The sequence below is a fragment of the Lates calcarifer genome, linkage group LG8 (assembly GCF_001640805.2).
Source record: "Lates calcarifer isolate ASB-BC8 linkage group LG8, TLL_Latcal_v3, whole genome shotgun sequence".
In the NCBI taxonomy this organism is placed as follows: Eukaryota; Metazoa; Chordata; class Actinopteri; family Centropomidae; genus Lates; species Lates calcarifer.
In genome coordinates this window covers 20,666,332-20,690,116 of record NC_066840.1, presented here as the reverse complement: position 1 = coordinate 20,690,116, position 23,785 = coordinate 20,666,332, and the positions used below count along the sequence as shown (strand labels likewise).

The 23,785-nt window shown below is 39.5% G+C and overlaps 1 protein-coding gene across 4 annotated transcripts in view; it reads right to left on the bottom strand.

Moving 5' to 3' along the window:
- Positions 1 to 23,785, bottom strand: part of glrbb (glycine receptor, beta b) — a 61,803-nt gene that overhangs the window by 10,524 nt on the left and 27,494 nt on the right. The window contains exons 5-12 of one of the 4 annotated variants that reach the window (XM_018679401.2): positions 20,473 to 20,554; positions 17,991 to 18,116; positions 13,821 to 13,959; positions 11,458 to 11,564; positions 9,989 to 10,056; positions 2,642 to 2,868; positions 1,859 to 1,941; positions 1,158 to 1,298 (exon numbers count right to left, since the gene is read on the bottom strand). In XM_018679401.2, the coding sequence (XP_018534917.1) occupies positions 1,158 to 1,298; positions 1,859 to 1,941; positions 2,642 to 2,868; positions 9,989 to 10,056; positions 11,458 to 11,564; positions 13,821 to 13,942 (748 nt within the window). In that variant the 5' untranslated portion in view covers positions 13,943 to 13,959; positions 17,991 to 18,116; positions 20,473 to 20,554. Of the gene's footprint in view, positions 1 to 1,157; positions 1,299 to 1,858; positions 1,942 to 2,641; positions 2,869 to 9,988; positions 10,057 to 11,457; positions 11,565 to 13,820; positions 13,960 to 16,991; positions 17,439 to 17,990; positions 18,117 to 20,472; positions 20,555 to 23,785 lie in introns of those variants that run through there. The other 3 variants (XM_018679402.2, XM_018679403.2, XM_018679400.2) reach the window with 3 other exon arrangements.

Below are 23,785 nucleotides of genomic sequence, written 5' to 3'. Positions count from 1 at the left end.
GCAAAAAATGATTAAGTATGTTCTGACAATGAAAGAGCAAGACATGCTGGAGAAGTAACTAGAGGGTAGTGAGGGAGAAGTGCATATATTTGACTCCAACTTGAATGGTCAGACAGTTTTGACCTTTGGAATAATGTCTTTACTAGAAGGTCCTTGTTATTTTTATCCTAACCATGCAGAAGGATTCACACACGTGAGCATGTGTGCCACATGATTTCAAGTTATTCCACTGTGTCACATTAATGAAGAGGGAAAGGCACTCAACATGTCTTTTTTGGACCTAGGGAGAAATGGTAGATGTAAACATAACTTTGATTGTTAACAACACAACTGCACAGGACACCTTTAATTTCTTAAACTACGCACAAATAAATGAAAAAAAGAGACTTTTTTCAAAAGTTAAACATAAGTAATAATATCAGTTTGAACACCTGCACTACTCCTGTTATGACAGGTTAAGTTGTGTACCAGGTCCATATTTTAAGACCATTATTATATGCTGTGATTTTTGTTCTAGCAATTATCAGTTCACTTGGAAAGTAGCAGAGAGAAACATCTCAGACAGGACTGTAAAGAGTTTGAATATCTCTTGACTCAGGTAATTTAATATATCTTAGTTGGCTGTATTATAATGCAACAACACATATCTGTGATAAAGAAAAATTCTAAATGGGTAAGAAAGAAGTCATATAGCTTAGCTTTGGTCAGATAAGGACATGCATTTGAATTCTGCCAGCTGCTGTCAAAGATCTGATCTGCTAAGATTACATCTTTCAATCAATGGCAAAACTAATCTTACACAAAATAAACTTAATAATAATCAGGGGATGTGTCAGGCATATGAACATACTTTTGGGGTCTAAGTATAACAAGGACACTATAGCTTTGAGTCTACCAAGAACAAACTATTTACAATTCAGAGAGAATGATTAACGAATGGATGAAAGAAAAGTCCAAAGATGAACAGCACTGAATTCAAATGCTGTTTAGCTTTAAGGCATTCAAGTTCAAGTTACTTTCTACTGAGTGTGTAATGCCAAATTAAAATTAAAATGGGAAACCTGGTTGCTACAGACTAAAAAAATATTTTGCTGGTAACATTTCTATGTCCAAAAATAAACAGATGCCAAAAATTAGATTTATGATAAGGACAGTACCTGTTCCCTCGTAGTATTTGGTGCAGTTTCCATAATCAATATCTTCTTGTCTGATATCAAATTGTGGCAGAGCGATGGCATCCATTTGCACTGGGTCTCCTGTCTGCCACATGAACTGCAGGTCGTCCGTAGTGTAGCCAACTTGATGAAAGAGGTACAGAAGCACACAAAAAGTCAACATGTGTAGATATAAATATGCCAATACATTGCTGAAACCAATTTAGTGCATACATAAACGCATATATACACATTAAGCTTACTGCACATAATTTATGCTCGCGTGTTCAGCACACTTACAGAAACATACAATCACAGTATAAAATATAATATGTATGCACACAGACGTAGGGTGCTATAAGTCTCAGCAGTCGCATTTGGCATTATAGGGAAATGGCTTGAAGTTATTCTGGTTATTTAAGTCTAAACTGCTTTGTAAACAAGATGCAATAACCACAGTCAAGCTCAATTAGCTGAGACTTTCACAACAACCTTAAAATATGATGATTTATTCCACTTCTCTAAGTATTCACCATTGAAATTGGCTTCTAAACACAAGCAAAAGGCTCTCATTTACCCCAAAACAACTATTTTATAAAAACAACAAATATATTCCCAACTCATAAATACTGTATCTCCCACCAACTAGCAGATGTGTTAACTGATGAGGTGGTTTAAGGTGATATTATTTTTGGAAAACTCACAGCTTTCAAGTTGCATCTTACACCTCTGTGTGTCCATAGGGAATAATGTCAGGTCCAGCGGACAAGACAGGGTGATGGACAACCTGGAGGAGGAAGAAGAAAAAAATAGTTTTTCGTTTTTCATTTACGCTCTGCTTTAGTGTTCTCCTCTTATATCCACTTCAACTCCCACAAAAGCCTTGTTTGCATGACACTGGTATTATGTCTAGATAGCACAAGATTTAAAGGTTTACCCTCATCTCTTTTTTTGAGTGGTGGATTTGCATGGGATAAACAGAATATGCTGCACTCAGAATTACAGACAAATTTGATTATCTCTGGAGACGACGGAACCCTAACATAACAGAGTGTAGCTGTTGGCCCAGCCAGTTTACACTGAGCCCCTTGTAAGATAAAATATTTTTCATCAAATGCTTTGTATGTCAACAGTCTCATTATCTTCAGAGATTTCACTCTTGAAGCCTTCAGCCACAAACATTATTGACCCAGAAACAAAACAAATAAGAAAAACCAAGGAATCCTTGAAAATCTGAAAATAGTTTGCCCTGATTGAAACAAAGCACACACAGGAGTTTAATTATCAATGCAGATTTGAAGGGCAGTAAGAACACTAATGAACAATTATTATATTATCACTTCAGTGTCCCCAGGTAACTGTCATATACAACTAGCCCTTAAATCATATGATTTGTTTGTTAAGTGTTGTTTACGCATGTATTAGAAGCTACATCAGGCAAACTTCACTTTTATGTAGTCTGATAACAACACTATCTTTGGATTTACCTCATACTGATGAGGACATCTCCATTACGGAAGATGAAGAGAAGAATGTTCTCCTGGGTAACATCGTGAAAGTTGGCGCTCTTTTCATTGGCAAAGAACAGGTCGGGTTTCCACAGACATTTGAACATTTTAGGATCAACAGTGAGAGAATCGGACTTGAAGTCCTGCGGTAGTTTCAGCCTGGGGTCGTTCCAGCGCTGCCGCAGGAAGATGTTGACTCTGTAATCCTGTTAGATTCAATACCAGACATGCACAAATATGGTTAATGTCTGCATCATGTTAATACCATTGGACACAAGTTGGATGCTTTCAAAGTGATTGATGACTAAGAGTGGAACTGAATGGAATTATTTGTTTTCTGGCAAACCTTAAGAGGGAGGATTCTTAGATGACAGACAAAAAGACTTTTTATTTTCATGGGCTTTGTGCTCTGGTTAAGATCTACATCCATGACACTGCAACTGATATCTTCTAAAGGGAAACAGCATTTTAACCTTGTCAAAGATGTTAAAGATACTTCTTTGATACTCATACTTTGATATGAAGAAAAAAAATGTGAAAGTTTGTTTTCTTGCTTGCTACCACCTTTCCTACACTGCTGCATGTTTTTATTTCCTGTCACTGTCACTTTTTCCAGGATACAGCAGCTCTACACTATTGATAGATTAACACACTGTACTTCTTTTAAGACTCTTTACCTCAGTGATAAGCTATATTTTCTTGAAGAAAATATCATGTCAGGGACAACTTGACAACTGAAATTCCACAGCTGCAATGAAAACAATCATGACGTTGACTTTAAAACAGTCAACATACAGGAAACTGCACAGTCCAGGGGTCAAATGTTATCAATACAGCAACATGTGATACAGCAAATACCTCATTAGTGAGCTTATTAGTGAAATTTCCACATTTTTGTTGTTAGGAAAGTATCACTCAGTGAGGCTTTGGGACATTTGTTTTTTTGTGCCTGCTTTGATGGCGCGCCTCAAGCTGTTCTGGGACCAGGTGCTAGGAAGGACTATTAATGCTGAGTGTGAAGATGGATGACATGTCAAATAAAGCCACCAAAATACCATCTGTATGTGTATGTGTACGGGTTTTTGTTTTACTATATGTGTGGGGTCTGAAAACTGGGAGCCAGCTATACTTGCGGGGACTGACAGCTTTCTGGGGACCAGACACTGGATAAGAAAACCAAGCATGATGGTGCATTCATCTCATTCATTAAGGTCATTGCTTCTATGTCCGTTATGCGTGTCACTGTCTCCAATTGAGTGTGGTTGACTGCTGACTCACAAAATGGCATGAAAATAATATCTTGTTATGGCAATTTGAAGCTTTGATGGACCTAAATGATTCAAATTGTTATTTGTTTGTCAGTGGTCTTGGTAATGCACAGGAAATTTCTTTTGTCATGGACATGTTTGTGCCCAAGGGAGTCATGTGACCTGCAGTTCCATCTTTGACCACTATGACAAAAATCACCACAGTGTTTCTTTTGTGGCCTCAAATTCAGTGATGGGGCTACTTTTGTTACATGTCAAAGGCCCTTTTTTCCCCTCTTTGTTTCCTGTCAGTACCACTGCTGTAACTTATTTAGTAATGGAAAAAAAACCCTCAGTGATCTATACCTACTATTACATTAGAACTACACAAGCTAATCTATACATCAAAATGAATGTTTTTGCCAATATTATTATTACCACATATTTTAGTTAGAGTGAGCAGAGCATAGTTTGGCATTTCATTCATTTTCTCTCATCCCTCTACTGTCTTCACTGTAAATATACAATACATTAGCTGGTTTGCTGTCAAAAGATATTCCTACTGGAAACTATTTAAATTAAAGCTGCGAGCAGCGTTGAACGGGCCCTCGCACCCGGCGCCCGTCGGGGGAGCGGCGACCGCGGGACCCCGGCAACCGCGGGGTCAACGCAGGTTGCAGGGCACACGCTGGCGTAACAGTTCACACTTCCCAGATGTAAAAATTTAAAATAAAAGCTTTTATGCTAATTATTTTCTGTGATAATATTTTTCAGAGCTCATCATCTGTGACAGCTCTTGGCTCTCCTGACTGTAACCTCTCTGTGGCAGCTTCTCACAGACTCAATCAACTCCTCTTCCCCTCCCCCTCAAACACAAACACAAACACACCCACACACACACACACAAACACACAGAGAAATACCCCCTCCCAAAAGGAGATAAAACTCAGTTTTAACTTGAGTTTACAAGCTTTGAGCTTTGAGCAAAAGCATTTTTTTAAGTTCTGTTATTGGGTGCATATATAAATCATTTATGCTTAAACAAGGCTTATAATGAAGTTATTTGAACAGTGAATATCTCATCTGCCTAAAGTCAGGGCGACGCCACTAACCAGCTGTAGGGATGGGTATCATTAGGATTTTATCTTTATCCATACAGACCCCTATCATTCCAGCTCAGACTGTTACTGGTTTAAGAGAGTGAAGTTTATAGCAATTTGCAAAATTTGGAGATTAGTGACAAACTAACCAGTTAGACTACATACAGACAAGCTTTCATTTTAGCTGTTAGTAACAGTTTGCCATGAGCTTAACCAGCGTGCTGTGCTTCCTGTTAAACATGTCATGAGACTGTGGACAACGCTGAAAATATTACTTTACTAACTACTGGCCGAACAGGCGCTTTGACAAAGAAAAGGTAAAGGCCAGCAGCTTTTACTTTTCAATGCACTTGTCGTCAACTTGAGTGGCTTATATTCAGCTGGTTCACCTCGACGCTGGAGGACCTAGTGAACTTTTCCTGTCGCCGTACACTGAGTAACACGAAAAAATCAGCTGACCCCGTGTGAAATTTCCTAACTGATCAAAACCAAACTGTAAAGACAGCATTAATCCACGCTCAGCTTTGGTCAAGGGGAGACATATGGTAAGATTACATGAATTCATGTAATCTTCTTTGAGACTACAATTTCAGACTTAACTAAGTCATTCACTAGTGTCTTGGCAGCGTTTATGGGGTCTTTAGACAGGTCTCTAACTGGTTTTCTTTCCAGGGTCATTGAAATCTTTGGCTTCCTACCTCTGCCAGGCTTGTTCTGCACAGTGTGGCTCTCCTTGAATTTCTCGGTGACGCTTCTCATTTGAGTTCTTGATGCTTGGAAATGCTGTGATAACTTTGTATATCCTTCTCCTGCTTCCTGAGCATCGACAATTCTTCAAGTCTACAGTGATTTCCTTAGTTTTTGGCATGATGCTTTCTCAAGTGACAGCTCAAATCTTAACTGAAGTTTTTATACCGCGTGTAAAGCAGCTCTTGGCTCTCCTGACTGTAACCTCTCTGTGGCAGCTTCTCAGAGACTCAATCAACTCTTCTTCCCCTCCCCCCTCAAACACAAACACAAACACAAACACACACACACACACACACACACACACAGACACACACACACAGAGACCCCCTTCCAAAAACCCATCAAAGAGTAATACAATGGCTCCATCTATAGGATAAAGTAGAGAGTCGCAACAGGAAGTTACCCCAAAATCTGAGGTTTCAAACAGGAAGTTGGGTTTCCGAACTTTGACGGGCCAGAACCGGCACACGCTTCGACCAAAACTCACAATTTTCGGAGCCAGTCTTCCAAAAAATCCTCAAGGAGGGGCTGACAACATTTGAAGTGAATCTGGTCACCCGTCTAGAAACTGGACATCACACTATAAAATATGTCATTTCCTGCTATAAATAGGTGGCGCTACAACAATTGTATGAATATTGACATATGGATGTGTGCAGATAGGTACCATTAACAATCCTGTAAAGTTTGATGCAGTTTGGACAAAGTATGGCCGAAATATAGCAAAAATAAAGCAACTTCCTGTTTCGTGGCGAGTAATCGAACTTTGAGGGGCCATAACTTCCACGCCCTTCAACAAAAACTCAAAATCTGCCGCAATTTAACATCGTCTATGTCTTAAGAACATACTATTAAGTTTTGAAGTCAATCGGATAATGCGTCTAGGACTAGTTCGCGTTCAAGCGACCCCTGGAAATGGCCAAAAACACACAATTTTTTCACCTTCCGGTCAAAATAAAAATACTTTCTGTTGGGTTTAGAATATGGCTCCAAGAGACTTTTTGGTGCGTCATGGGATGTTACATATGTGTGCAGATTTTCAGATTTTTAGGCGCAACGGGCTTGAGGGGCTGTTCCGTTTAAAAATGTAGGTGGCGCTACCGAGGCCATTTTACCACACCCATGCTCAAGACCCCTAAATTCTTAAATTTTTCGCCGTGCCTGACGCGTCTGCAAATTTTGGTAAGTTTTCACGCATGTTAAGGCCCTCAAAAAGCCGATCTAAGAGGCGGAAAAAGAAGAAAAAAAAAAATAATAATAATAATAATAATAATAATAATAATAATAAACAGACCGAAAACAAGAGGGTCCTTGCAACTCGTTGCATGGCCCCGTTGGGCCCACGCAACTCGTTGCTCGGGCCCTAATTAAAGCCAGGTTTGATAGTAAGAAACAGCCAGCTGACCTGAATGTGGTTATACAGTACATCTGTTCTTCATGACAGTACATTGGTTGTGTGAGGTTTTTTCCCAGCACTTGGTGCCTTTATCTACAGTAAAGTAGCCTTGTGCACACTGGGCTGGACTGTCTGTCCATATATAATACTACCAACAAGTAGAGTTTTACTCCTTATGTCCTTCTTCCTCCTTCCAAAGCCACAAGGATACTTTTTACATTAAAACCCTTCCTCGGGACCAAAACAATGCATACACAAACAATTATACAAATATTTGTGCCATTGTTCCCCCTTCATCATGGTTTATGTCTCACCATATTACATTCTCCAAGAAGTTTGACCCAACATCATGCAAGTGTTGAATATTTAACTCTCATACAAGCCTAAATATCAATCTGCAAACATCCAGGATATACAGTATACACACAGATCACTTTCCTGGCAAAAAATGCAAAAACAATATGACGTATGATTGATCCATGTCATGTGTTGTGGAACATGTTGATGCACAATGTCCACAACCAGACAAAAAACCACATGAAAGGTTTCCCTCTTCACTGTTGTATATGCATTATGAATAGGAAAGAACAATTTCAAAAACTCATAACATTTTATACACAGAGGTCTCTGGATAGTTTATAAATTCAGCAGTAACCCAGAATGTGCTTTATCACGCTGCCAGTAAAGTTTAGTAGTTTTTTTCTGAGAGCAGTGGTCAAGTTGTTGAGATCTCATTTTGGAAGGCAAGCCGTCATTTCTATACAACCTAATTTCAGACACCAACGTCTAACTAGTCCTCAAGCGACAGCAGAAACAGTTCCTGCTGGCTCTTTTCTGTCTGTCAGAGACACAGGCCAATTCCCACACCTTCCCCTCTCTGAAAACCAGACAAGGAAATATATCCTCCTTCTGGCTCGCTATCAAGATGCCAGTACTGCATTCGATTCCGGAGAGATTTAACACAACCGCTCGCTGTAATCAACAAGGAAAACTTAAACTGAGAAGCTATAAAAAATAAATAAATAAATAAAAACCATCACGGCCACAATTTATTTCATCTCACAACATCAAATTAGTCATCCTCTCCTGACGAATACAATCATAAAGTGAAAACAGATGTGTTAACTACAGCGGACGCGTGGCGGTGTTTGGCCAAGGGAGGTGTAAATGATGAGAGAGGGTTTCCTGGGATCAGATACCCCACAGAGTGATAAATTGAGGGGGAGAGGTGACCAGCTGTCTCTTCTCTCTCTTCCCAGATTCGTTTTGAACCCTCCTCACTTTCATTCTCTTTCTATCTTTTGGTGGGTGTCCAGGGGGAAGAAGGGAGACAGACGTTGCCATCTGGGAGTCCCTCAACTCTCTGTCTCTGTCTCTGCCTCAGCTCTTACTTGTTCTTTCTCAATCCTTTCTCTTTCCTTCTTCTGGCTTCTCTCTCTTTGAATTCTTCCCCCTCTTGGTCTATTCACTTTTCCTCTGCTTCTCTGTCTGATTCTTCCTCCAACTTTCCTATGCTCAATTTCTTCATTCCTATTTTCATTTTCTCCCTCACTCTTTTTTTGCCTTCCCTTTCTCCTACTTATTTCCTTTTTCCTATTCATTCTCCTTTCTGTCTTTTCTCTTACTGTCTTTTTCCTTTGTCTTTCTCTTTTTCTCCCACCATCCACCTACTGCACTTCTTTACCTTGCATTTTAAAGATTTTCCACTTTCAGCATGCATCATCTTAATTGGTCCTGGTGTGAAACTCTCCACTAGAAGATTTTATAAGTGAACACAGTTTTATTGATCTGCAGCCAAGAGAAATGTCTCCAGGGTAGATTTTCAGGCAGTTCCAACTCAAGGATATAGGATCTAAAGCTTATCTTTCTTCATGAAATGAACTTGAAGGATACTGATCACTGCTTTGGACTGAGACACTGTCAAAACGTGCAAAAGATTAAAAACTAGAACTCTCTTTTTCTCTCAAGACCAAGTTATTCCATAGCTCACATTTGACAAATGGCAGGTTTGGAAGAAAAAAGGTCTTAATTGTGCCTCAGTTGCATGCAGTACACATGTTGGCCTGCTGTTTTTGTCTTCTGAAGTGTTGAGGATCATGAACATTGTCTGCTCCCCATCACAACCTGCAGTCCCCTGTGTCTGGCACACCACTGACCAAACCATCACATTTTAAATGAACTGGAATTTGCTGGTGGTGCTGCTTGATGAAACATCTTACTTACTGGTGCAAGAAGTGCCTTTGTGGTTTGTGGGAGATGACACTTTAAAAGTCTTATTTGCTCTCAGTTACTCTATGAGGATCTTTTGGAATACAACTCCAGACTGCAAACTGTAAAACTCTGCTAGATAGAGGACTTCATGAGACAGAATGACGTCAAACTGAGGATTCTGTCATTCTGCACTGCATTAATTACCTTGTCACACAATTGAATATATTTACTGAGAGAGACTGTTAAAGTTTATTGGCCCCTCCCAGCAGCTTTAAATTAAAACACACCGGTAAGCCAGGCTTATTAGAAACCTTCAGGAATGTTCCCGTTTATTGTTTCCTAAGTGATCGAGAGTCGACCCAGCATTGTCCTTGAGTTTAATCTGTTCATTAGCATTAAAACGGCACTTCTTTATCAGCAATTAAGCCATCAGATAAATGAGGCATGAAAACCCCAGTCTTCATAATGATTCACTGCTAAATGGTCTGATAGCGTCTAGAAAACATGCTCACGCATTCTTCCTAAAACTTGAAGGCTAAAGCAGGTTTCAGGACTGCCTGTGATTGGCATAAGCATTGATTTCCAATACTGTCAGGAAAGTGGGATTGAAGTGGATTCTTACCATGGTCGTTTCTTGGATTGAGCCAAAGCTGTTGATGAAAATGTTAACTCTGTCTTCCACAGGAATTCCTGGATTTAAGCAGAGGAAAGAAAGGTGGTATTGAGTCCACTGTGTTGCACACCTGCTTTGCAATAAGAGTGAAGCACCAGTGTGGTTGTAGCTTATTGTAAGTGTCGGTATGTCTCATGAAACCATGTACTTCTTTATTTCTACACCAATACAAATTGTTCCTAGTGATTGTTACTGATCAGGATTTGTGAAAGACTTCATCAACATTGCAGTGTAATAAAAATGCCCTCTCAAGAGCATCCCGTTCCTCTGCTAAGCTAATGCTGTAAACATTTATACTGGCATCTCTCTCCACTCTCCACTCTACACAGCTTTTTGCATAAACTAATAAAATCCTTGACAAGTGCAGACTGCTCACACTGCTTTGAATAAATTATTTCCTTTGAGGTGTTTACTGGAGGTTCAGGAGTTTCACAGGATAAGTTCTGTCAAGCAATGCACAAAATTAATGCACATAATATGGAGGTGGCATATAGCTCACACCTTCAGTGCATTAGTGCAACCAAGCAAACTAATTAACATTCAAAACCCTTGTGGTGTTACCTTAAAATTCTCTATATGGTCCATAAAAGCAGCTCTCTATTTTATAGGCCTGGGCAAAGTAATGCACAAGGCACAGTTTAGGATGTAATTTGGGAGATTATGACATGGATGTTAATGGACGGGGAGCTTTCAGCCCACCCTGAAATCAAGAGCAGATGTTTGGCCGCTGGACCAGTCGCAGGCAGTTAGGGAGAGAGCTGATTCTGCTCACAACATATCAAATACCAAGTCCCAAATACAGCTTCAGCTGCCAAGTGCCAGAGGATGGAAACTATCTGAGGATCCACCTGAAGACCGAACCATCAGTTAGATGGACAGGCCGCCAGTCACCTCTTTATTATTTTTATGGCTCTTCCTGTGAGACTGAAGCCTGGTACTCCCTACAGCGTGATATTTACAGATTGTAAACACTGTAAAAATGGATAGTTGGGGGAAAGTAAAGAATGAAAAAACAATGTACTGTAGAACTTCAGGGTTTATAATTAATCTAGAGTGGTTAATGGAATATGAAACTACAGTCATTTCCTGCATCAAAAAGTCAAATGTAATGCACAAAATTCACACTTTTTGTCATTGTTTACGATACCAGACTGTCTAAACGAAAGACAAACTGCTTATTGTAACAGTGCTGTAGTACATGTTATATATGCAAGTATATGCAGAGAACGGCATTCATTTTCATTAATGTCTTAAGCACCATTTATAGTGTGCAGATGATCATTTTAGCACCAGATTCTGAGAAATCTGGAGGTACATATTCATAGTGTACTCATTTTTTTAATTACCATGACAGGACTGCAGCAAAAAAATGTAAATTAAAAATAGACAGAGACAGATGAAGAGGGAAAGAGACTTGCCTTTGAAGTTGGGCCTTATTCTGGGATCATAGCTGATCAGTAACCTGTTCAAGATGTTACTGGTTGAATTCGCAGGGACTCGTGCCAGATCCTCAGATGACAGCTGTCTGCAAACAAAAAAGACAGAGAGGCAACTGTAGGCACGATTACATTAGCAGGTCAAATTCCTGGCAGATGAACAGTGCAGATGTACAGTTACACCAACATCTACTATGTATACTCTTTGATTAAACTATAACCTAAGAAAGCTACCAGTTAGGGATCAAACTAGCTTTTAAGATTTGGACCACCCAGGCAATGTGAAGGAATGTTTAGAAATGTGATGTGGCGCTATTCTGAGATGTTTCCAGATCATGACTGGGGAAGTTGACATGATCTCACAGGTTGACAACCCTCTAGGACAATTACATAAAAAAGAAATACTCAACATATGTACAAAAAGTATGAAGTCATTAAGAATCATATTGCTAACAACACAAAGTCTACAGCCATGCTAACATCTCTGTAAGGCTTGGGCTAATTGCTAATGTCAGCACCCCAACATGCTCACATCAACGATGCTAAAATGCTGATCTTGAGTAATGTTTGCCATGTTCACCAGTTTAGTCCATTACGCATGATGCTAACACTTGACTCATGCAAATAACATTACATTTGGAGTTATCTGGTCATAAACCAAATAACTCCAAATATTAGCCATATTAGCCAAGTTAAAGAAATTTAAAAATACAGGGATCACACACTCAGATACCTTAATTTTCTCTACTATTATCAAGATTTTATTCTTGATTTTACTTTCTACATGTATTTTTAGTTGTCTTCATAAAAATTGTGGGTGGCAAATATTATAAATGACTTGTCAATACAAACAGTATATTTTTATTAGTGTATTTCCACTTTTTATTGAGACCAAAGTACATTTTCCCTTTGAGCCATCCTGCTAAATAGCAAAAAACAGCTGTCTTATGAAAATTACCACCATAACACAAAGTGGTGATTTTAAAAGACTTTCAGCCAAACATCATTTGTTTTCTGTGGTTGACTGATGAAAAAACAATGGGACAAAGAGAGGGAAAGGGGAGAACAGGATCTGGCAGGAGAGAAAGGAGAAACAGAAAGCCTCCTTGTGGGTGGCAAGTCTCCTGCCAAAGAATTTCCCCTTCTCAAAACACTTTACATATCATTATGTAAACCTTATCATGCACCGAGGATGAGCTAAAGTGCTCCGCAGGAACGCTGCACAGTGTGCATATGTTCTGCGGTTCTACTGATCAAAGTGAAAAACATAATTCCCATCCACTAAACCTCTTTTTTTTCTCTCTTTTAACAGACCTTTCTGACAACTTCAAGCACAACAGCGAAACTGGAACCAAGTGGTTGCCTTGATCCACAAAGGCATACACAGAACTAAACACGAAATATGTCATACAGCTTACACTTGCCAATACTGGGACTACATCAAACAGTTTCTCCCCCATTTTAAAAAGTTTCATTGTCAAGCCATTTGTTACAATTTAAGGAAGTAGAGGGAGCAGTTCTCCAATACATATAGACAATGGACACTCAAAAGGCATGTCAGGACATGCTGATGTTCATTCTGTTGGGAACCAAGCGTGCTATTCCCTTGTTTAGTTTATCAATGACATGACAACTGCATATTTATTTTACACTTTTATACACTGCCATATGGTGCCAATCAGCTGCAGCCAGTTAGCAGAGACTAAATATGGAAGTGCTGAAGCAATGGCCAAATAGCATCAGGCTTGTAAAAGAAAGGTGCAACTTTTTAAAGACATCACATTACAAGTATTCAGTATTTTGAACATGCCACGCTTTTGGTGGATTTGGCAAAGATTTCTGGAGAGTAAACTGATCCTATTGGACTGTACTGGTGCGCATATGAAAACTTGAGTAGCTCAACAGTAAAGTATCTGATGAGATCTGCTCAAACATGACAGATGCATAAAAACTGGAAAGTAAGATCCATCAGGAGTAACATAGACTAAGTTAGAGGTTATCTGAATGCTTATCTGCCAAAACTAGGGTGCCTAAAAAGGACATTAAAAGAGAAGTCCACCAATTTTACACATAAAAGTCAGTTTACTAGTCATGGGGAGAACAGTTGTACAATGTCTTTTGTGGCTCTGGAGGAACTTTACCAAGTCATTGAAAACAATCCAGGTGACATTCATTCACAGCTGAAAAATCAGTTATAATTAATAGAGAGCCACTCTGAAACTGTAGTTACATGGACTGATAGCATCATCATGTTGTCATTACTGTACTTGCAATAAATGCTACATGAAGTACATGTGTCGTGTTATCTTTTGCACAGTGCAAGGTGTTGTTTATTTCATACTTACGATGGACAGTACACCTGCTTCCCTTTCTTTTTTCCCTTCTTTGTCCCTTTTTCTTTGGCAGACCCTCCCTCCAGACAAAGAGAGAGTACCAGGAGAAAGATGATGAGCTTCTTAATGCCCATTCTGGTGTGTGTAGAGCCTGTGGAGGAGAAAACAAACAATTTAAAGAGAGGAAGCCACTGAATTTAAATTACTGAGGCTTAATGGTGTGCAATTTAATAACACAAAATGATTTGTTTTCTCATCACACTCAACAAATCTTAACATTCATTTGCACATGCGACAGAAGACAGCAACTGCTTAACATGTACCTTTGGTGGGAGTACAAAGCTTCAGAGTGCTTTATCTATTTCCCATGGATGCTGTGTCTTTGCCCATTCCCTGATATGATGCACTCTCATTTCTCTGCATGCATGTCACATATGGTAAATGTCTGAAATGTAAAGTAATCAATCTGACAAGGTTTAATCAAGTAGAGCAAGTTCTAGCATAAATCCAATCAGCGGAGTAATGCACCTGAATAACGATGGTCATTCTGGACTCGTCAGGTGAATGTGACCTCTAAAGGATGGCTGAAATAAATATGACCTAAAATATCCTTTTCAGTCTAGAGGCTGCAGAGAAAAGGTTTTATAACGCTGTTTTCTGAAACTATAGATTCTCTTTATCATGATGTTAAAATACGATATCATTTGGTTTGATCTATGATAGCCGTGGCTCAATCCTTTCTCACACCGCAAATACTAAAATGTAGGCTATAATGTGGTGCTTTGTGTTTGCCATAAATCTCTGTTAGAACATCCAAAGACCGGTCTAACAGTAGCACTGCCGTACATATACAAATGCACACCTCTACTCACAGGCAGTGCGTTTTTGCATTTCTTGATAGTGGCCATTAATCAGCTAGCAGCCTTAGTACCTGTGTGAATCACTCCCCATCTTGGGAGCGGTGCCCTTTCATTGCATAGGGATACTGAGACCAACAGCAAAGCCAACAGTCCCCCCACCACAACCCTGCCAGCAAGACTGTATATTAACTGAAGCAGTTTATTGTCTAGACAGAGACACTCTCTCTCTCTCTTTTTCATTGCCTTGGCCCAGTAACTCCCTGTCTGCTCCTCGCCTGCACATTGATCATCATGTTCTCCAGCAGAAATCGTTTCCACCACTCAGTTCAGCGCCTTTTGTCTCCATGCAAATACCTTACTTTGCCCGAACTAAGTCACTGTCACCTTATCGATTTGAAAGATTCTTGTAAAATGGGAGGCTGGTTGGTGTCCTAATTCTGTAGGAGAAAATGGCCAGCATACATCAACACTGACCCACACATATCAGATGGCAACAGCTGGGGCGATGGTGTATGTCCGACTGCATTTCTTGGAAATCATTTCTTATCTGACCTACAATGCCTATGAATCCAATCTTCCCTCTGGCATTTCTCCAGATGACAACTCCAGTCTCTGACCATTTACTCCAGTTTTCCTAACAAGGGGGAGGAGGAGGAAGCAGAGGAGTCTGTAACTAGTACACAAGACACTGTGGTGATGAAATGAGTGTTGTTACAAAACGCACAAAATTTTGATTACAACATGACCACTGGCATAAACATACAGCACACTATGGCACTAGCTCCCAAACTTTGGGCCTGTGACCCTTAATCTTCAAGCAATGCCTCATTGCAATCCTTTGTCACAGGATACATGCGCCTGTATACTATGACCAGATTAAGAGGGATTTCCTTCTCAGATTTTTTAACCTTAATAATTAAGGTAAAACGTTTAATTAGTTCCTTAGAAAAAGTATTTTAAATGTTTTTTTGAATGAGAAACATTTCATCTTTTGTCTGCTTTCCTATTCTCTGAATTATCTCACAAGTCATCTAAAAATATTTATTTTGAGACTCAGCCTGTTTTGTCCTAAGATTTAAAAGGAGAAGAAAGAAGAAAAAATGAGAAAAGTCATACAATTTTTCTTCCTCTTCTTCTCCTTTCTTATCTTGTGAATCAACACATTACCTCAGAGATCTTGTGAGATCCAAAACACTGGATTATGGGCTTCATGCAGACTTGATCATTTTAAAAAATGATGAGGCAAAGTTTTTGATCTTAAGAAATGTAAAAGATAAATTCATTTCAATTAAACAAGTTGCACAAGCTGGGGGAGGGAGGCAATAATGCATGATATATGACTTGTTTTGAAACTCACACTAATCTACACCTTGCTGTGTGTATATTCTCAAAAAAGTAATGATAAGAGATAAGCAGGACATTATGCACAGCCATGCTAAACTGATTCCTGTGCAGGGAACTGTGGGTTCAGCTGAGACTAGGTCCATAAATTGACCTTGGCACAGTCTGAGACAACTCTGTGCCACCGCTGAGGAACATTGCCCTTGCTGTGTGTTTTACTACTGGCAATGTTAAAACTGCAGAGGCATGTTATACAGCAGCTGACAGTGACTCAAGACGCCTTATATGGTCTGCCCCATGGGTCCAAGGTCAATAAGCAATTCTGCTCTGACCACATCACTCTTCAGACTGTGCATTTTTTTAGATTCTGGTCCATAAGCACACCATTATATGAAAAAATAGAACTGATAATATTCAGGTAAATAAGTGATAATACATTTTTAATCTATTAATGTTGATGGTAAAACAATCCAGCTATAATTAGGTGTAAATAATATTTAATATTGATTAAAAAAACATATAAAAAATATATACATAGATTCCACATAATATGATGCACTTCAGTGGACTATACTTTGGTATCTTTATCTTTTAACTGCAAAATGCATTAACCCACGAGGAAAGGCCTGTGCTATGCTCATCAAAAATACTGAGGTGCATCCAAATCAAAACAACCAGTACACGCAGACCACCGGGGCAACCTCAACCTGTGGCTGCACGTCGCAACGAGTGTCTTCGTAACAAGAGAAAAGAAAGTAAGAGAGGAAGACACTTGGCCAAAGCCCGGGCATCAGAAGAGCAGAGGGGCTGGGAGTGAGAACAACACAGAAGAACGGCGACCACCATGACGGGGGGGATGCAGGAAGAAGATGCCAATACATATGAACGCAAGCGTGCGATTACACTTCTCACGAGCGCACGTTACGAACATAAATGACACGCAAGTCGTTTATCACAAATCATGCCACACGCTCCCACTTACCGTTTGGCTTTGTCACCTGTCAGTTCCTTAGCAAACTAGACCCAGTAAAGCTGAGTGTGCAAATAGTGGTTAACACAGCCTTCCAGACCAGTCGCTGTCTTTCTTTTCCATTCTGTTCTCCGCTCTCCTCACTGATGTAATTTGTTGAAGAAAAAAGTTACATCTCGGCAAATTGCCAATTTTGTTTTTTGTTTTTTTTTTCCGCGCCGAGTTTGTTGTTATTTTGGAATCAGTGTGTATATGGCTGCTGCCCTTTCGCCTCAGCTCGGGATGCCCAAGATGGAGGCTTGCGTGTACCTGACATGCAACATGCGCAGTAGCGGCTGCACGGAGCCGGAGAGCATCAGTCCTCCCATCAGCACCGCGGACAGCCGCTCCCCGCCGCCCACATCCACAGCCACCGCTAAACGGCTCAAACGTGACGTGAAATGCTCTCATTCACGTGATGGGAAGCAAACGCCTCACTATTTATGGAAGTGTCTGTGTGGTATTTAACGGCAGATGGACGTGAGCAGTGAGGGCTGTGAAGACCGTAAAACAGAGAGTGACGGCAGTGGATGCAATACAGTTCAGCCTCCATTGGACTGTGATGGATTCTGTATTCAAAGACCAGTCTTGGCTTTGTAATATAATTTAGAAATGAAGGAAGTAATTATGTGGATGACTGTGTGAGACGGTCTCTATTTGCATGTATTATCTGACATTACTGGCCTGTTATACTGCCCTGTTTACAAATATTACTCATACAAACCACACCTTCACAGCAGAAGAAAACATTAGAGGGGGAAAAAAACTCAAGCACAAGGTCCATTTTGTAGCTGCTGCAGGAGCTTTCAATCATATATGGATTAAAGTCTCAGAGAAAAAGGAACTACAATTCTTGGCAACTCTATGATGAAGAAAATGTGATACAGTCAAAAGCTCCAGAACAGCCAATAATTGGACTTTGTGGAGCAGAGACTGTTTCCTCAATTGCTGTTTCCACAGTCAATAACTTACTGTAGATGTTGCTGTTGTCTGTATTCACCAGTCTGGGAGTCGTAGCAAGTTGCAATGTGTTTTCATCTTGGTTGTAGATGGGTGGCCCTTTTGTTTACACCGAGACTGTGTCTTGGAATGAATGAACTGAAGAACAGATGAATGGCAGAGAGAGAGAGAGTCAATGAGTGAAGTGTGAAAGGCGTTCTGGCAGAAGACCAAACAGTTAGAAACTCATCAAATATTATCACTTTCTATGGTCAGAGCATTGAGTTTTATGTATATACAGTCAATGAGCCGCACTGTATAAAGGTATTTTATGTAGCATGTATGGGACTTTTATGTGACACATGATTGATGTTCCTCTTAAGTACAAAGCATTCTGTACAGAGCCAGGCTTTCTGCTGGTAAGTTACATATTAAGAAGTATTTCTTCTCTAGAAAGTGAAAGCTGAGAGGCTCAACTGAAAACAAGAATGTCTGTGTACCAGACTGGTCTGTGTGTGTGTGTATTAGGCTTAGATCGGCGTGGATATGGAGTAGTAATGACGTGCCAGTATGATGGAGGTTCCTCTCTAAACACAGCCACATACTGTAAACAAAGTATTTTAAACTCACTGAGGTGGGTTTCCCTCCTTGCTGTCTCCTCCTAAGTGAATTTAATTATCAAAACATGGGTGGTGTTGTGTTGCAACACGGTGTCATAAAATTCAGGGGGGTGCTGAACACTCTGAATACCAGAAACTGTGAGTAACTTTTGGATGAAAGAAATATTGATATTAGCGTACCATATTAGCTATCCACCACTCACTCTCAGAAAATTAACCAGCTGAAACTTAGGGACTATTCACTTCTTTAATATAGAATGACAAATGGAAGTCATACAGAATTGTTGTGGACCATAATAAAAGCTGAGCCAGTCTTTAAAAATAAGTCACAAATAGAACTGAACATCTATGTGATGATAGAAATGGCTTGTAACATTTATGCTACACAGAATTCCCTCCAGAGATTTTGCATTCATTTTTACAAACCCCAACATATGCCTGGATTTGGTTGTGGTCACAGCATTTCTACATAAAGAACTTTTTGAAGACGTCAGAACCGTTTGTGTCATTTTTCATTCGAATTTGGTTAAAACATGTTAAAAGAGCTGAACAGGAAGCCTGATCTTTTGTTCCTTCAGAGAAAATCTAATCCATCACAGAAGAGAGTGAGCTGATTTTTCCCACAATTTTGATCCATATCTCATTCATCACTTTATGTCAAACAACTTGGGCGGCTTTTACATAATGATCCCCACAGTATAATTTTGACTGACATGGCATCTATTTGCATACACAAATTAATCGGCACCATATGCATGGAGATTAATGATTTATGTCACAGGACATGGCTCTGGTGTTACAATCAAGAGGCAAGCGATCGAGCACAAGGATCCTTTTGTGTTGTCTAGAAAAATGTTCATTGGCTGGCTACAGGCCATGTGTGTGATGGACAACTAAGTGCCATTCCAGAAATATGTCAGGCTGGATTGAACCAATCTATTGTGGTATTATACCTGGCATGCAAATCACATTTCTGCTACTGCTGTAGCTGAGAAGAGTTATATGTGTTGTCACATTTTTATTCAAATAAAAATGAATCTTTTGACAGCAGTAGACTTGCACAAGTGTTGCTACTAAACATCTTATTTTTCACTGTGCGCTGCTAAGTAACATGTTTGTTTTCAATTCAGAAGTGATGGGTTGCTTAACTGAACCCAGAGAAGCTCCATGGACATAACTTAAGCTCAGTGACAAGATAGATTACTTGGAAGAAGAAGAAGCACATAGGAGCTGCCAGACTGAAAGACACTTTAATGTAAATCATGAAGGATGGAGATAAAACAAAGGGCAGCCAGACTGGTTTGATTTGCAAAATATAAGCATCTATGTGTATTTGATATTTTTTCAGCTTGAACTGTCTCATAGCAGTCTCCTCTGAAAGGTAACTCTTTGACATCCATTACATCAAACTTGGCCAAAGTGATAATAAAATAAATTTACAGAGGCCCCAATTTTAATATGTTTTATTTTAATTTTACACCTCGGTATTGTTTTCACACTGTTACAAAATAAGCAGCTGTTGTCACAATAATGCTGGGATCTTAATCACAATTCTGTCAGGCTTATACTGTCAGAATTGTGATGTTTTCTGCTTTCATGTTATATATAGTTTGTCAAAGTTGTGGGAGGATTCAACTGGATGTTTGTCCCAAAGGACAAACACCTCAGCTAGTCTGTATTTGTTATGGGACTTTAACTTTAACTGACTTTAACTGAATTTTATTTTGGTTCTTATATTTTTCCTGTTTTAAAATGTGCAAATAGAGAAAATGAAAAATAATTTGTGATAATAAATTCTGCTGGCTTGAGAAGAAAAGTCCTCTATTATCTGGATCAGTGCACTCATTACAGTAGGACAGTAAATAGACAGTTTTACAGAACAGTGACATACTCACTTATTGGCATTCTCCTGGCTGCTGAGCTCTCTAGTTATTGATCAAGGTCTCCCTCGTCTTTACAGTGCCTCCTCTATCAGACCTGTAAACATGAACCCACATCATACATGCTAGAAATGAAGCATTTTAATGTAAGACATACTTCCAACATTACCTTTCAACAACACATGCTATCCAAACTGCACATATACAGTATGCATACTTTGTAAATTGGAGTAGACCTATATATTGAGTAGCAGGCTTGCAGATGTTCACCCTAATACAATCCATCACCGCACAGCGCCAGGCTTCAGTACAACACTGTACTGATGAAGTCTGGCATTGTAGTAGATTTGACCCCTGGATCATTAAATAAGCAGATTGCCATAATGGAAACTGAGTCTTCCCTGTCAGCAGATGTTTAGTAAGGGCAACACTAACCAAGATTATGACAGAGGCATCGAGCCAGAAAGCTGTTCAGCAGGAGAGCTCCTTCCCAGTATTTTTGGACTTCTCTCTACTCCTGTGTAAAGGAGGGAAATCCTCAAAGAGCAAAAAGGTTCTTTCCAAAATGTGGTGTCCAACATTTTTCAAATTTTATACTGGGTGAAATGAGGTCTTTGTTGAAACTTATTGTGCATTTATAGAGTTTTGCCTGCAAAAAGGTACTCTATCCAACGAACTCCTGAAACATTAAAATGACTTGAGATTAGTTTTTCTTTTTTCAGGAAACATTTTATCTCTACAACACAATGAAACCCCCATGTTCAAATCAGGTTAATTCCAGCTTTTACTATAACACTGCAAGACTTCCTCCTGTCTCATTTTCAGGGCATCAAGTGGTGTTAACAAATAGAGTTGGACAGCATCACAAAAGTAACAAGTGAATTTCAATTGAGTTTAGCTCAGATTCTGCTGTGAAACTCTGGTTGCAGACAAATGCACTGAATAAATGTATTAGCCAACAGTATCACTGTGTTTTTATGTACAGCACAACACTAACATGCTTCAATCTCTATCAGCCGCTGAGGCCACATCTACAGCACTTGTCTACAGTAATTAGTTTTGAAATACCTATACAGTGTTGTCCCACCTGGATAACAATCTTTTTCAAATAAAATATGCTGCAGCTGAAGTATGAATGATCTGATTTAACCATGTGCATTAAAATCTAGCAGTAAAGGATTGTGGAAGTTAGTCTTAACTCTTTCAGTTAGCTGAATCAAAGATGTTAGCACATTAATATGAACTTATGTATAGGATAACAGTTCTGCAAAAGGTACTTTTTGAAGTTCATTTTGTTCTGTTTCTGCTGTGATAGTGTCAGGCAGGCATTGCACAAAAGCTGTGGTGGGTCAGGAGATATAGCGGGTTGTCTACAACTCAGAGGGTCAGTGGTTCAACCCCTGGCTCCTCCAGTCAGCATGCGGAAGCGGACATGAGATTAGAATCCCAAATTACCTCCAATGGCAAACCATCGGTGTATGTGTGTATGGTTGAATGTGACCTGTAGCGTAATGCACTTTGAGTGGTTGACATGACTAGAAAAGTGCTAAGTAAGTGCAGTGTATTTTACCATTTACTCTTTCAGTACTGTGCTGAAATACAGTTTGAAGTAATCACACTTTACTTGAGTATTTCATTTTATACTTCGCCTACGCTACATTTCAGCAGGAAACACTATAATATTTACTCCACTTCATCTATTCAATGACTATAGTTACTTTACAGATTGTGATTTTAGATACAAAATATGATGATAAAACATGACATAATGTTCTTGATTAAATATCCCAATAGTATGTCAAGTGATTACAGCTGGTTCCAACTCAACCTGCTCCACCTGAGTAAAACACTGAATGCCAGACTTTAACTTGTAATGGCATATTTTAGATAATAGTACTGTTACTTTTTGCTTTGCATTTTATTACATTATATCATTATATCATAACACATAAGTGTCATTGTTACTGTGGACATTAATTGTTTCAATATCTATTGCATATAATAAGAGCCCAACCAAGGTGACAAGCTTTCTTAGAGTAGACTGAGAAATTAACAGTTGAGTAAAACAGCTGGAAAAAAGTCTCACTTGATCTGGATTTAGCAAGAACAAATCAGGCCCTTACAATACAATACAATACAACAGTACATCTCTCCATGCTGTGATAGTGATGGGTGTTTGTAGAGGTGGAATCAATATGCGTGAAGATGAAGGCTCCAACCCTCTGAGACCCTGAACAGGATAAGCAGATTAGAAAATGGTTGGTTGGATGAATGGATGATTCCATTAGAAGAAAGATGTTAATGTTTTACTCTGGAATTTATTTGAATCACATGCTGAAATATACTCTCCTTCACTACAGACTGGAATCAAAACATGTGTTGTCTTTTACAGAATGAAGAAATTTTCCGCAGTACTTGCAGTGGCATCAACAAGTGTTCAGGGGGCACAAACCTGGCTGTAGCCCTGAGGGGCACCACCAGGGGGCTCTGGTTTCAAAGCCAAATGCAGCCAGGGGCAATTCATCACTATAATGCTTCTCTTTCCACATCTCATACCATACTTAAGCATTAATGTCCATAAAACATCAGGATCTCATTGATATATAATGTCTCCATACTGAAGCACACAACACTCTCAGAGCAATATCAGCGTGACTTTAAATCTGTATTTTCAATGATAAGAACCCATCAGGTTTAACAATGAAAACAAAAGACTTCAATTTGTTATAAATTCTTAGAAAATGTGAGTCATTTCTCTCTAAATTCCTCTGTTGGCACACTTCCCACCCAGAATGAAAACCACAGACAACTCACAGGGCCACACAGCAGAAGCTGCCGCCGCAGCTACAGGAGGTTTTACCATATAAATGAAGTCATCTCAAAGGCCTTTTTCTTCAAGGTGCGATAATGAGGTGCAATCTGGATTTAGCAAACATGTCTGCTCCCTTGTGTTTCACTTCATTTCACCTGGAACTAAACTGGTGTTCCACAGACACAGTGAGAGATATGTTGTGTAATACGGACAGACTGGGACAGGGCATTTGTTTGTTTGACAGTATCTGTCCCAAAAAGGCAAGCAAGCCTAATGGGATTTTGCCATGAGCCGACGGCTGTGAATTCTCTATTGTATACATTTCCATCTCCAGCCTGCTCGGCGGGCACAGAGTCCTCCTGGCTGGCATGTCTCTGTATGTTAGCGGTGACCCAAAAGGTCTGTCTTGTTTCTAATTTCCTCTGTTTATTATATTTCTTTGTATCAAAGCCTCCGCGTCTCGCAAGACCACCGTGGAAGCGGCAATCAAATGTGGACAACGAGACAAAATACCCA